General features: G+C 54.2%; 1 protein-coding gene across 4 annotated transcripts; it reads right to left on the bottom strand.

Annotated features, from left to right (window-relative positions):
• Positions 1-2,296: 2,296 nt before the first annotated feature.
• Fes (FES proto-oncogene, tyrosine kinase) lies at positions 2,297-12,340 on the bottom strand. Of its 4 annotated transcripts, none has more exons than XM_085682580.2 (19): positions 12,156-12,327; positions 11,441-11,662; positions 11,186-11,359; positions 8,719-8,815; positions 8,007-8,190; positions 7,451-7,588; positions 7,261-7,380; positions 6,959-7,081; positions 6,669-6,855; positions 6,455-6,532; positions 5,736-5,945; positions 5,397-5,519; positions 5,017-5,070; positions 4,387-4,505; positions 4,026-4,120; positions 3,814-3,937; positions 3,158-3,315; positions 2,927-3,049; positions 2,297-2,650 (listed from the first exon to the last, which is right to left on the bottom strand). In XM_085682580.2, exons 2-19 carry the CDS (start codon positions 11,651-11,653, stop codon positions 2,508-2,510), a joined length of 2,463 nt encoding a protein of 820 aa, XP_085538706.1. In that variant the 5' UTR covers positions 11,654-11,662; positions 12,156-12,327; the 3' UTR covers positions 2,297-2,507. The 4 variants fall into 4 exon arrangements, 3 of the variants coding, with proteins under 3 accessions (XP_085538706.1, XP_048290890.2, XP_048290891.2); XM_048434933.3 differs by having other exon boundaries at positions 6,455-6,538; positions 12,156-12,326; XM_048434934.3 differs by having other exon boundaries at positions 6,455-6,538; positions 12,182-12,325.
• Between the last annotated feature and the right edge of the window lie 1,592 nt (positions 12,341-13,932).

Below are 13,932 nucleotides of genomic sequence, written 5' to 3'. Positions count from 1 at the left end.
CAGGGTTGTAGTTAATATAGTTTCTCTGTGATTATTCGGGTCTGGGTGACTGAGAAACAAAAGAGCAGTCTTCGTTTACAATCTCCCAGAGGAGACTGTCTGAATCCTTATGTTGTGGTGGGGAGTGCCTCCCCCGACCCTGAGAATGTGTCCACTAAGACCAGGAGGTACCTAACTTGTCTGACTGTGGGCTTGTGGGTAAAGTCAAGTTGCCCGTCAGTCTCGGGGAGAGAGCCTCTGGCCTGGTGGGTAGGAAAAGGAGGGTTGCAGTATCTGCAGCTGGGGTCTAACATTTGACAGATTTTTACAAGAGTAATAGCCCTTAAGAAATGCAAATCCTGGGGGCTAGGGAGATGGCTCAGTGGCTAAGAGCACACTGATTGCTCTTCCAGAGGACCAGGGTTCAATTCCCAGCACCCACATGGATGGCAGCTCACAACTGTCTTTGCCTTCAGTTTCAGGGGTCCCAACACCCTCACACAGATATGAATGCAGGCAAAATAGCACCAATGCATGTAAAATATAAATAAATCAATTACAAAAAAACATACGCTTGGGCTGGAGAGATGGCTCAGAGGTTAGGACCACTGACCGCTCTTCCAGAGGTCTTGAGGTCAATTCCCAGCAACCACATCTCACAACCATCTGTAGTGGGATCTGATGCCGTCTTCTGGTGTAAGGGTGTACCTGCAGGTGGAGCACTCATACACACATAAAATAAATAAATAAATAAATTACAAAAAATGAAATGCAAGTCCTGGGGGTAGGCTGCAGGCGGGCGTTGACAATGCGAAACAAGAAGAAAGAGCTGGTGTAGATAGGACGGAATCTGTCGAGTGTCAATGACAGTGGGGACGTAGCTGAAGATGAACTACTGGTGCCTTTGCCTCCACTTCCCCAGGGATGGATGACAGGTGTGTGTGCCACCATTCCAAGTTTGCTGGAAGTTTGAGGCCAGTGGACCTCCTTGAACAGGTGCAGTACTTGTTCTCTGGGTGCCCGCCCACCTGACGCCTAAGTAACTGTATCCTGTCAGGCTTAATTTTGTAGCCATGGTCATGTTTAGGGCCTTCCCATCTAGGGCATTTGCCATTGTGATTTTTCTGGTTGGGCAATGACCTCAATATAGCTATTATCTTGGATGGGACCTGTAGTAACTAGGTTTGATTTTGTAGCTGTGACAGGAAAAAATAAGTAAACAAATAAATAGGCATATTCATTTCCATGACTTCCAAGGGTTCGCCGTGGTGAAGAAGACTTGGCAGAGCTGTGTAGTTCATGGCATGGTGGGCTGGGGTGCAGAACTAAGAACCCGATGCCAGTGGCTCAACTTTCTTCTTCCTTTCTTTCTTTGGTTTTTTTTTTTTTAAGATTTATTTATTTATTATATATACAATATTCTGCCTGCATGTATCCCTATGGGCCAGAAGAGGGCATCAGACCTCATTACAGATGGTTGTGAGCCACCATGGGGTTGCTGGGAATTGAACTCAGGACCTCTGGAAGAGCAGCCAGTGCTCTTATCCTCTGAGCCATCTCTCCAGCCCTTCCTTTGGTTTTTTTGAGACAGGGGTTCGCTGTGTGGTTTTGGTGCCTATCCTGGAACTAGCTCTGGTAGACCAGGCTGGCATCAAACTCACAAAGAACCGCCTGCCTCTGCCTCCTGAGTGCTGGGATTAAAGGCATTGCCACCACCCCGCCTCGCTCTTTGTTTCCTTCTTTCTTTCTTTCTTTCTTTCTTTCTTTCTTTCCTTTTCTTTCTTTCTTTTTTTTTTGTTTGCTTGTTGTTGTTGAGACAGGGCTTTATGTAGATGAATTCCTGACCCTCCTGCCTCCACCTTCCAAGTGCTGGGATTACAGACAAGAGTCACTATACCCAGCTTGACTATTTTCTTGTCAGGAGGGAGAGGCAGGTGGATCTCTGTGAGTTCGATTCCAGCCTGGTCTACAGAGCGAGATTCAGGACAGGCTCCAAAGCTATGGAGAAACCTTGTCACAAAACAAAACAAAACAAAACAAAACACCAAAAACCAAAAACCAAAAAAGACTCCCAGAAAGCCATGTCTTTACAATCAGCATCTGGGCCTTTTCTAGGGAACAGCGCCACCATCTGGTCAGAGCTTGTATACCACCCTGCGCTCCTTCCCGGCTCCTGTCTCACATTATACCAAATCTTGCCAGCCGGCTCTAGCCCAGTTGGGCTCTCTGTTCTTCCTCACAGTCCCATAAGGACCCTGCTTATCTTCTCCTAGAACTGGTCCCTGGCCTCCAGAGGAGCACACATGCCAAGATTACCTGATGGGCACAACTGGTTTTATTTTTCTGCCTGAGAGGAAGCTGGGCAGGAATTGGGACAGAGCGCCTCCCTGGGGCTGCACCCTGCCAGCCGCCCTCTTGCTGGCGGTTGGAACCCAGGTCTTGGAGTTGTCCAACAGGGACTGAGAGCTGCTGAGGAGGTACGTTCTTTTCTGGACAGGCCACTGGCTTCAGCAAGGGGCCCTTAGGCCTCACCGATGCCGCTTGCGGATGGTCTGTAGCTCCTGGACGATGCTGCTGAAGCTGGGCCTCTGCCCAGGCTCGTAGGCCCAGCACTGTTCCATGAGCCTGAAGACTGCATCAGGGCACAGCTCTGGGCAAGGCAGACGACCCCCTGCAAGGACAGGGCACAATGGAGCAAGTGTGAGAAGGGACCAGATGGCTTCAGACTCACTGCCCTTAAGGAGCCAATCTGATCTACTAAGAACCCCAAGACGGAGGCCTAGGTTCTAATCTCTAACCCACCATGCATAAATAGGCTTGCCACCTGTGGTAGCTACAGCCTGTTCTTATTCTGCCCCAGTAGGAGGTTTTGAGAAGGAAGCTTTCAGCTGCAGCATCTCAGCTAGGAGCTTGGCCCTGAGGTACCATCCTGCATCTGTGGCCTCACCCTTTTCCACAAACTCCCGCGTCTGCTGATTGGTGAGGTTGGGATAGGGTGAGGCCCCCAGGCTGAAGGTCTCCCACAGCAAAATGCCGAAGCTCCACACGTCACTCTCTGAGGAGTAGCGGCCTGCAAAGGAGACAAGGCCACATGGGGAGACTGTCCACACTTAGGGACCCAGAGTCCACCATGCCCAGCCATCAGCCTTGCAGCCCAGGGTGGGTGAGAATCAGGTACCATAGTTAAGGGCCTCAGGGGCCGTCCACTTAACAGGGACTTGTCTGAGGCCCCCTGAGGCGGCATAGATCCCATCGGCTTCTTCTCGGGACATCCCAAAGTCACTGATCTTCAGGACGTTCTTCTCGGTCACCAGGCAGTTCCGAGCAGCCAGATCCCTGGGTGAGGCAGGGCAGAAGTTGGTCTCCTCCGGGCAGTGTTGTTTGCCCAGCCGGGTCAAACGCTCTAGACAATGAACAATAGCTGTTCCCTGGGGCTTAGGAGGTGGCACACTAAAGTGCCTGCCTGTTGTGCAATCATGAGGACCTGAGTTCAGATCCCGGGTTCTCATAGAAAAAGCTGGCAACGCTTGTCTATCATCCGGGCACTGGGGGATGAGGAAGAAGTGGATCCCCAGAGCTCACGGCTAGTCAGCGTCACCAAATTCATGAGTTCTGGGGTTAGTGAGACACCCTGTCTCCAAAAATAAAAGGGTAAAAGATTAAGACACCTAACACTGATCTCTGGCCTCTACACACATTACACGCGTGTGCACTGGCAAGCATGCTGCCACAGTGTAACCCTCAAACACAGGGCACTCGAGACCAGTTCAGCCTGGAAGGCTGATGCCAGGCGGCCACCATGACGGGGCCCGCCGGGGCCTGCAGTCCGCTCACCGGTGGATGCAGCACTTGCTCTCCAAGTACTCCATGCCAGCTGCTGCGTCCCCGACCATCTGCAGCAGCGTCTTCACCCGCAGGCGGGGTCCCTCTGTCCGCAGGAAGGTGAGAAAGTCGCCCCCTGGAGGAGAGGGCAGCCTGAAGCCTGGTGGGAGGACCACCCCCCAGCCAGCGGAGCTATCCCCCTAGAGACCAGCCCCTCCGCTCACCTTGCACCAGCTCCATGACAATGTAGATAGGCTGTTTCTGTGTGCAGACCCCGATGAGACGCACAATATTGGGGTGGCTGTACTGTTTCAGGATCCTATAGTGCACAGCTGCTTAGGCCATGGGTGCTCACAGCCTTCTGCACCTACCCCTAACACCCCGTCTCCCATCTCCCACCCTCCACCCCCCTCAAGAAAAGCCTTGAATGCCGGCAGTCCTGGACAGGTGACCGCAGGTGGGGTCCTGGTCAGTACCTCTTTGCATTATGGGTGCTACTTGGACTCAGAGGGCTGAATGCCAGGCCACGCGCAGAGGGACCCTTCCAGACAAGGAGCCTTCGGTCAAGCTTATTGTATCACCCACCTCGCTTCTTGCAGAAACTTGGCCTTGAGGTCGGGTGGGAGTGTTTCTCGACAAGACTTCACAGCCACAGGGGTGTTGTCTGCTCGGAGGCGGCCACTAAACACATCTCCGAAGTTCCCCTGAAACAGTCCCGGGCTCACACAGCTTCCAGGAACTGCTGACTTTTCTCAAGGGGGCAGCCCATCTTGTCCCCACTGTTTGTGCTGACTGTCACCCCGGCTCTCTAGGAAATGCTCCTCCAGCAGGGACCCAAAAGTTAACCTGGGCCACCTTCCCTGAGAAGTGACGAGGGAAACCCAGAAATCGCCTTTCTTTGGGTTGGAAAAGCATTCTGATCGAAAAGTGACAGGCATTTTACAGTCACAAGAGGAGCTTGGTAGGAAGCCCTTGAGTGGGGCAAGAGCTGGGGGTGGGGTGCTGGCTTCTCGGGGGGCCTAGGAGTCATTTGCTATTTTCTGACGAAGGAACCAGGGTACAGGCTGGAGTCGCATTGAGTCAGGGAGACCCTCTAGGACTCTGGAGGTCAAACCCAAGGTGGAACTTGGTGAAGGGCCTGAAGGAAGCTGGCGAGGAGGTAACAGGCAGCCCCCAGGTGGCTGGAGAATCCCAGGGGGGTGGGGCTAGACCTACCCTTCCAATCTGCTCGCCCAGCACCAGGTCCTCATGCTTCAACACCCACTTGTCCTGAGGAGAGAGGCTGGGGTGTCAGAAACCAGCAAACAGAAGAGGTGCTGGGCCCTGTGACGGGCTGAATAGCTCTCCTGCTGACACTATGTCTGACTTTGAGCCTCAGTGTGTCACACTGGCTGATAGGGTTGGTCGCATCAGGACACACTCAGATAATTCGGGGACCAGGCTGATATATATGACCCGTGGGTGGGAAGGCACCCCATACTGAGGCTGCCCACCCTGTAGGGTCATGCTCCCTTCACCCTCTCAGTGTAGACCAAGGGAGGAGGTTGACCAGTGAAGCCCAAGCCCAACACGGGCCAGGCCAGCCACAGGCTCACCTTGGGCACCGCCCTGTACAGGACAACACCGCTCTTCTTGGTAAGGGGCTGCTGGGAGGACAGCAGGTGGTCGATGAGCAAAGGAATGCTGGGAAAGCCATCCCCTTCCAGCCGGTACAGGTTCTGTGAGGCAGGGGTTAGGGGTGTGGGGGAGACATGAGGTAAGCAGCTTCCTTTGGGGAGGAGCCCTGAGCCCAGGGACTCTCTAGGACATGAAGTAGAGGCAGTGGAGTGTGGTACGTGGCACCCTACTCTAAGTCATCCAGGCCGTTTCCCTGGAGAGGGGAAGGAGAAGGAAGGAGTGGGGTCCAGAAGGCTCAGGGTCCCAGCCCCACTCACGTCTGAGGATTGGATGATAAAGTGCCGGGGCTGGCCATCCCACAGCACGGACAGCACGTACTCCTGCTTGCCCTGGCTTTCCCGAACCAGGAAGTCCCCCGAGTGTGTGAGCAGCTCGACCACCTCCGCCCGAGGGAGGGCCCCATGGTACCACAGCTGCTCGTGGAGGGGCTTCTGCACCTCGGGAACGAGCTGCAGTGGCGGAGGGATCTGGAGGGAACACGCAGGAGTCACTGGGCTGGCCCCTAGCGGGAGAACACTGGGCTAGTGTGGGGTCCCTCTGTCTCCTACGCTGCTCTCATTCCTACGGCTACTCCCATGACACTACAGAGGCCTGGTTCAAGCTCACTCTGAGCAGAACTGGGACGGGGAAGCCCAGGCTAGCAGATCGCAACCAAGTAGTACTTTTCTCTTCTGAACCACAGCCTCCCCGTCACTCCCACAGCAGACAGAGCAATGGAGTAGCCAAAGCTGCAGGCCCTGCAACAACATTCAGGGGAGACGAGGAGTGTCCAAGGGAGCTGTTGGGGCTCGGAGGTGTCTGAAGCCTGGAATCCCGAGAAAGAAAAGGACGCTCCTTCACCCTCACCCCACCCCCTGCCCAGTGAAAGAAGTCTAGACAGGTCCTTCTATCTAGGGCATGGAGGAGGATGTCCGAGACTCCTGTCCTGGCCTAACTAGATAGGCAGAGGTGGAGGCCCAGCCTTAGCACTACTCACAGAGAACTTGGGGCGGAAGATTCCAGAGAAGTGGCTTTTAAGGATCTCCAGTGTGGGTGTCCTTCCCCCCTCTCGCTCCTGCTCCTGAGGCCAGGGACAGACGTCAGCGGATGGTCAGGCTTAGGGAGGGGGAGGGCAAAAATGAGGAGCACAGCCCCTGCAGGTAGGCTGGCGAGGGAGGAGGTGACTAGTGGTTGGTGGCCGGGCATCTCACCGCGGAGGAGGTGGAATGGCGGTCATCTTGAAGGAGCGGCACAGCCGGGGGCTCGCCAGTGCCTAGTTGCTCCATCTTGTTCTGCAGCAGCTCCTGCTGGGCCTGAAGCTTGTCTTGGCTGCACAGCGCTACCTGTAACCCCTGCATCGCCTCCTGCAGCACCTGCCTCTTGCCCAGAAGCTGCACCCTGCAGGCAGGAGCAGGGCAAGAGGAGAGCAGAGAGAAGCTCAGTCTGAAGTGTGCACACATAGTGGAGGGGAGCCAGGAGGCTGCAGGTGGGGCCTGCTCACCGCTCCCGGGGGTGGGTGCTCTGTTCCTCATTCCTCAGCTCGCTCTGCAGCTGACTGACCATCTCCTGCCGGCTCAGCACCTCTTTGGTGGCCACGGCCAGGTCATCTGTCACTGAGGTCAGCCTGCACCAAGGACAGGATGGTGAAAGCTGTATCCACCCCCCCACTCCCCTACCCTGCCACACACACCCCAACAAAGCCAACCTAGCCTGACCACGTAGCTAAGGATTCCGTGCCGACACACACACGCACGCACACGCACACGCACACGTGTGAGCATAGTGAGCCAAACTACCACGCACGTGTGCTGCACGCTCTCCAAGGTCAGCTCGTTCAGCTGCAGCTCCCCAGGTTCCAGCTGTTCACCCTCTTCAAGAAGCGACTCATCGAAAGTGACACAAGGTGGCACGTCGGGGGTGGATCTGTAGGGGAGACAAGGTCCTTCAGTGGCTAGGTCGGAGGTCCGGGAGCCAAGGATAAGGGCTGGCTTACCCATACTGCCGGAGGAAGCCTAGGTACTCTAACTCGGGCTGGATGCGGGCAGCAGCGGCCGCCAACTCCCGGTGAATGGACGCCACGTCGTCCTGCACCAGACTGCTGATCTCCAGGTATTCCTGCAGGATGTCCTTCCTGCATCCCCCACCCCAGAGAACCACCGAGTTAGAGGGCTTCGGGCTGGGCAAGGAGAGCCACTCAGCCTAGGACACTGGTGGTTCGGGAGCAGTTCTAGGTTGGACGATGTGCCCCACCCCCACCCCGCCACTTTCACCTCTACTCATTTGCAAGTGAACGACCTTAGGCAAATCATGTAAGGCCTTCCCTTGGCCTTCTGTTTCCAGGTAAGATTATAGGCATTTAGGTAGTGGTGACAAGGATCCAGGAGATTCTGTGGGCAGTGCCTGCTACACAGGAAGTACTCAGGATCTAGGTCCCCAATAAATACATAAGGCATTAATGTGCTGCTGACCCCAAGTCTGTGTCTCCCAGGCCTGGTACCTAGCCCGCCGGTTTTACCACGGGTTAGAAAGGAATGAGGCTGCGGGCTTACAGGATGCCCGCCATCTCCTCGTGCAGGTCCTGCAGCGACTGCAGCAAGCCAGGCAGCAGGAACTGGTGGTAATGCTGGTGGTGCAGCTGGGCGGCCCTCACGCCCAGCACGTAGCGGTTGTGGTGTGCAAAGAGCTTCCACAGGCTGCGCACGTACTTGTCTTTGGCCTTGTCTCGGTCCTTGTCTGGCGGGTGGGAGGGAAGAGGTGTATGTGTGGGGGGAGTATCACACACACACACACACACACACACACATACACACACACATACACACACATACACATACACACACACATACACACACATACACATACACACACATACACACACACATACACACACACATACACACACACATATACACACACATACACACACATACACACATACACATACACACACATATACACACACACACACATACACACACACACACACACACACACACACAAACAAGAGCTTCCACAGGCTGCGCACGTACTTGTCTTTGGCCTTGTCTCGATCCTTGTCTGGCGGGTGGGAGGGAAGAGGTGTATGTGGTGTGGGGGGGGTATCACACACACACACACACACACACACACACACACAAACAAACAAGCTCCGGGGGTTGGTATTCCAGAGGCCCAAGCAGCAACCCCACCCACCCCTGGGCACCCGCAGACAGGTCTACTGGGCTGAGCTTTTGTTCCTGTCAGGAAGGAAAGCCCCCAAACCTTTGCTGGCTTCCTGGTACTTGCGCCTGGCCTGGGCACTATCGCGAACCAGGGTCCGGTACTGGCTCTTTAGCTTTTCAATGTCCTGACTGTGGGTCTGGAAGAAAAGGGAGGTCAGAGTGGGGGAGGCCGAGCCTCAAGCCTTGGAAAGGTGTCAGGTTAGCCAAACTTAAACTTCTAGAAAAGTCTGGAGACTTCTGGGGAAGCTGGCTGCTGAGGTCAGGGTCAGAGGAGCTGAGTTGTAGATGGCCTGCTGAAGGGGCCAGGAAGGAACTTGGGGCAGGACCTGACTACCTGGTGGCAGGTAGAGTTGGCCTATGACTCCACCCTCAAAAGCCCTTAGGCTCGGCTTCCTCTCCTGTTGTTACTGCACTGAAATTTTTTTCTTGGTCTGGAGAGATGGCTTAGTGGTTAAAAGCACTGGCTGCTCTTCCAGAGGTCCTGAGTTCAATTCCCAGCAACCACATGGTGGCTCACAACCATCTGTAATGAGATCTGGTGCCCTCTTCTGGCCCTCAGGCATACATACCGGCAGAACACTATAAATAATAATAATAATAATAATTCTTTTCTTTTTTTAAAAAAAATATTTATTCATTATGTATACACTATTCTGTCTGTGTGTATGCCTGCACAGACTCCATTACAGATGACTGTGAGCCACTATGTGGTTGCTGGGAATTGAACTCAGGACCTTTGGAAGAGCAGGCAATGTTCTTAACCTCTGAGCCATCTCTCCAGCCCCCAATAATTCTTTTCTTTTTCCTCGTTTTTTTCTTGAGGTCGGGTCTCACTCTAGTCTAGGTTTACCTAGAACTCACTCTGTAGCCCAGGCTGGCCTGAAACTTGTTGCAATCCTATCTCTGGATTACGGACATGAACCACTACACTCAATTTCATGTTGAATTATTATTATCTCAAAGATTTGTCTCATTTTATTTATGTGTGTGTGCACAGGAAGGCATGTCCCTCCAAAGCCAGAGAGGGCTATTAGATCCCTGAGACTAAAGTTATAGGTGGTTGTGAGCTTTGTTTGATGTAGGAGCTGGGATCCAAACTCTGATCCTCTGAGAGAGCAATAAGCACTCTTAACCACTCAGCCATCTCTCCAGCTCTTTGTGCGTGTGCATGTGTGTGTGTGTGTGTGTGTGTGAAGGTGTGCATATGCTATAGCACACATAAAATCAGAGGATAACTTGCAAGCATTGGTTCTCTCCTTACACCGTGTGGATCTCAGGGATCAAACTCAAACTGGCAGGCTTCGCAGCAAGTGCCTTTGCATACTGAGCCATTTCAGTGGCCCTTAGCCTTCTTTTGTTCTTTTTTTTTTTTCCTCTTAGACAGGGTCCTGCTCTATAGCCCAGGATAACCTGCAATCTTCTTGCTTCTGTTGCCTGAATGCAAGATTACAGACTTGGCTTGTGCAACTCTTTGCTTTCCAACTTTTTTTTTTTTTTTTTTTTTGAGACAGGGTTTCGTTGTGGAACAGCTCTGGATGTCCTAAAACTCACTTCATAGAACAGGCCAGCCTCAAATTCACAGAGATCCGCCTGCCTCTGTCTCCTGAGTGCTGGGATTAAAGGCAAGCGTGCCACCACCATCCGCTGCCCACCAACGGCTAACTTCCCACATTTTTAATTTGCATAGGGTCCTGAATGGCATGTTCTTGGTAAAAGTACACTAGGTGATGGCCACAGACCGGAGTCCTCAACCCAGTTCTCTGGCTTGGGTGCTGGGACACAGCATGCAAGCTTTCATTTTGCTTCTTGGAACCTCAGTTTCCCCATTGTTACTGATTAAATTCATAGGCTTGGCCAGTCTTAAAGGGCCAGCTAGTAAATATTTCAGGCATTTAGGCCAGAGAGTCTGCAGAAATTACTCCATTCTGTAACTGAAACATAGAGTCCAAAACGAGCGTGGCGAGGACCCCACAAATGGGCAGACCCTTGAATTAGGATGCAGTTAGAAAAGGAAGTTGGACCACAAGGAGGCGCTGTAGGTCCACGGGAAAACCTAGCTCTGTGGAGCTGAAAGGGGTGTGGTACTGGGAGGCTGACCAGTGACCCCGGGAGACAAAGCAGCTGCACACACCCCAGCCTATAGCTGAAGAGCCGCTGGAATTCAGACGCCTCTGCCTCTGAGGCCGTGGAAGGAACCACTCGGAGCCAAAGATGGACTTGGCCACCCCAAGTCCCTCACCCCTGAGCTGCACTGATCTCTGAGGCAAGGGCTAGCCTCACCCATTCTGGACTTCGACACTCTGCTCAGGCACCCATCGATGCCTGGACAGGCCCTGAAGCAGGTTAGCCTGAGCTGGGGAGAAAAAGAGGAAGCTGCAGCAGCAGCAGCAGCAGCAGGGTCAGACAAGCCATCCTGGAGTTAGGCCTGTAGCCAGTGACTTCTGCTTCCCCAGGCATTCTTGTGCAACTCCTGATTGTGAAGAGTTCTCCTCGGGGTGCACACCCACCTTGGTGAGCTCCTGCTGCAGCTGCTGCCACTGCTCGTTGTACGTCTTTCTCAGGTGCTGCCGCTCCCGGATCAGCACACTCAGCTTGCTCAAGGGCCCCGAGTTCAGATCTTCCGCATGCTGCCGCAGCACCCGGCTCAAGTTCTCTGTCTGGCTCGTGATCTCTGCCCAGGACTACGGCACAGGGTGGGATGGGGAAGCAGGAAGAGCTTTTCTCCAGCCCCACATCTAAGGGTTTGGGGAGTGGAAGCTCACCTGGCTGATGTGGCTGTCAGGGCCGCTGCTCCAGTTCTGGCCTCCACCGTCTTGCAGGGACATGTGGTGGAGCAGTCCTGCATATTCCCGGTCACTCTTGACCCTCTGGGCCATCCACTTCCTCATCCCCTCCAGTAAACGGAGCTCCGCTTCCTGCATCTGTTGCACTGCCCCGTGACCCTGGGGGCTGCACAGCTCCGAAGAGAAGCCCATATTGGTGTCCTAGAGACAGAGACTAGGTCATTCAGTGGCGACAAAGCAGCAGCTGGAGATGGAAGGGCAGGAAAAAGAGGCCAAAGGCTAGTAAGGTCAAAGAGAGGCTCCCTCCGGGCAGGACATGGGTGGAGTCCTGTCCAACAGAAAAACCGGGAGGTACAGAGAGAGCAACCTGGGCTGGGGACCGCACTTGGGCACTTGCTCTTTCCTGTGTGCCGGGCCAGGTCCCAGAGCCAGTGGTTCCTTTTCCAGGAACGGACTGGAGATCCCTACTAGGGTCCGTCACCCACACTGTTCCTGGATGGTACCGGATCCTGCACCAGGGTCCTCAACAGTGCCAAGTTTGCTGGACTGCTCGGCGCCACCGCACTCTCCTGCCCTTCCCAAGCTCCCACCCCCACCCCCAACAGGTTTCAGGCTCCCAGAACATCTTCCTGTCCCCTTTCCAGTTCTCACCCACTGGCACCCCTAGCCACCCCTTGCCCATACCCTATCTAACCTTCTGGACCGCAAAGGTGAAGTTACCTTTGCGGTAACTTGTGGGGCAGCTGCTCCGGGGGGCAGGCAGCAGCGGACCAACTCGGGCCCAGAATCCACTCAGCCCAGTTCTTGATTACCAGCTTCCTCCTCCGTGGTTTCAGTTGCCCCAGGCCCCGGGGCGGGTCCACTACAGGGAAGGGGCGGGCTGGAGTTTACAGGCCCCCCTGCTCCCCACTCTGCATGCCCTGGGCTACAGCCTACAGAGGCACGGAAACGGAAGGGAGGAGGAGGCCGGCAAAGAATGGTCATGCCTGTGCACCAGACACTCCCAAGGGCCCTGCGGCGTCCCGTGAACATGGAGAAGGAACCCAAAATGGAGTGGGAAGGACTGAAGGAGAGGCCCCAGGCAAGAAGGAGTTGGGCTCAGTGGCACCTAGGGTGCTCAGAGTCTGGGGATTCTGAGCTAAGGTGTCAGTGGAATGCAGCCGCGGGAGAGGCGGGAAGCCTCGTCCGTCCTTTCTCTGGATTCCCTAAGCACAGCTCAGGCGGCAGCCTCTATTTGAATAGAAAATTTCCAAATAAATACCCTGAGCAGAAGCCTGCTTCTCAGGCACAGGTACCCAGCTAGGGCTTCAGTCTCAACGGAAGCCTGGGTCAGCGCTGGGTATGAACTTTCCCGGGGGGCTCAGACACCCCCAGCCATGTAGTCCTGGTGTGCTATCCCCCCCCCCCCCACCTCCTCTGCCCCTTGTAAGAGTCTATGTAGTCCTGGCTGTCCTGGAACTCATTATGTAGGCCAGGCTGGATTCAAATTCAGATCCACCTGCCTCTGCCTCCCAAGGTGGGATTAAAGGTGAGCGCCACCACACCCAGCTCCATTTCTGGGCAGAAACTTGGAGAAAGGGGTTATCTGACTTATGGATTAGAACTCACTTTTAAGGGAAGCCAGGGCTTAACCTGTAACCATGGGAGAACACCGCTTATTGGTTGGCTCGGCTTACTTTCATATACACCCTTGGCCAGGGGTAACTCCCCTCCCCAGATTACCCCCTCCTCCCAGTATGTCAGACCTTTTCCACACCAGTCATTCTCAAGAAAATGCTCCCCAGACTTGCCCAGAGGCCGGTCTGATGAAAGGCAATTTCTCAACTGAAGCTTCTCTACCCAGATCAAACTAGCTTGTGTTACGATGGCATCCCCTAGCCTCCCTTCCCCCAGCCCCCCACCCCCCACTTCCGCCTGACTGCACACATGCAACACACACACACACACCACTAAAAAGCACACACACAAGCACACACGCACACAACACAAACAAGCACACACACAAGCACATGCACACTAATAAACACACACAAACAAGCACGTGCACAAGCACACGCACACTAATAAGCACACACAAACAAGCACACGCATACACAAACAAGCACACACACAAGCACACGCACACTAATAAGCACACACAAACAAGCACACGCATACACAAACAAGCACACACAAGCATGCACACACATACTAACAAGCACACACACAAGCACACGCACACACTAATAAGCACACACAAACAAGCACACACACAAGCATGCACACACACACACACTAACAAGCACACAAGTCGTCTTGGCTCACTCAGATTCTCCTTAGATCTCAGCTCTGTAGCTGGTGGCCAGGTGGCTTCACTTGCCCCACCCTCTAGGCTCATCTCCAGCTGCTGAATTCTTGCCCAGGAAGCTGGTACACCTGCTCAGCACAGGACGCCCCTCGACCCCTTGGAGACATTTAAGCTTTCTGCAGTC

This window comes from Myodes glareolus, chromosome 24, assembly GCF_982192425.1.
Source record: "Myodes glareolus chromosome 24, mMyoGla1.1, whole genome shotgun sequence".
In the NCBI taxonomy this organism is placed as follows: Eukaryota; Metazoa; Chordata; class Mammalia; order Rodentia; family Cricetidae; genus Myodes; species Myodes glareolus.
Note: the sequence above shows the minus strand (reverse complement) of the source record. Positions and strands in the feature narration are given on the sequence as shown.

Excerpts from the sequence above, each read along its gene's own strand:
- Fes (XM_048434933.3), bottom strand. The coding sequence starts at position 11,653 with ATGGGCTTCTCTTCGGAGCTGTGCAGCCCCCAGGGTCACGGGGCAGTG. Across the intron at positions 8,816-11,185 it reads TGCAGCAGGAGCTCACCAAG|ACCCACAGTCAGGACATTGA; the intron begins GTGGGTGTGCAC and ends CTTTTCTTCCAG. Across the intron at positions 2,651-2,926 it reads GCGGGAGTTTGTGGAAAAGG|GGGGTCGTCTGCCTTGCCCA; the intron begins GTGAGGCCACAG and ends CTGTCCTTGCAG.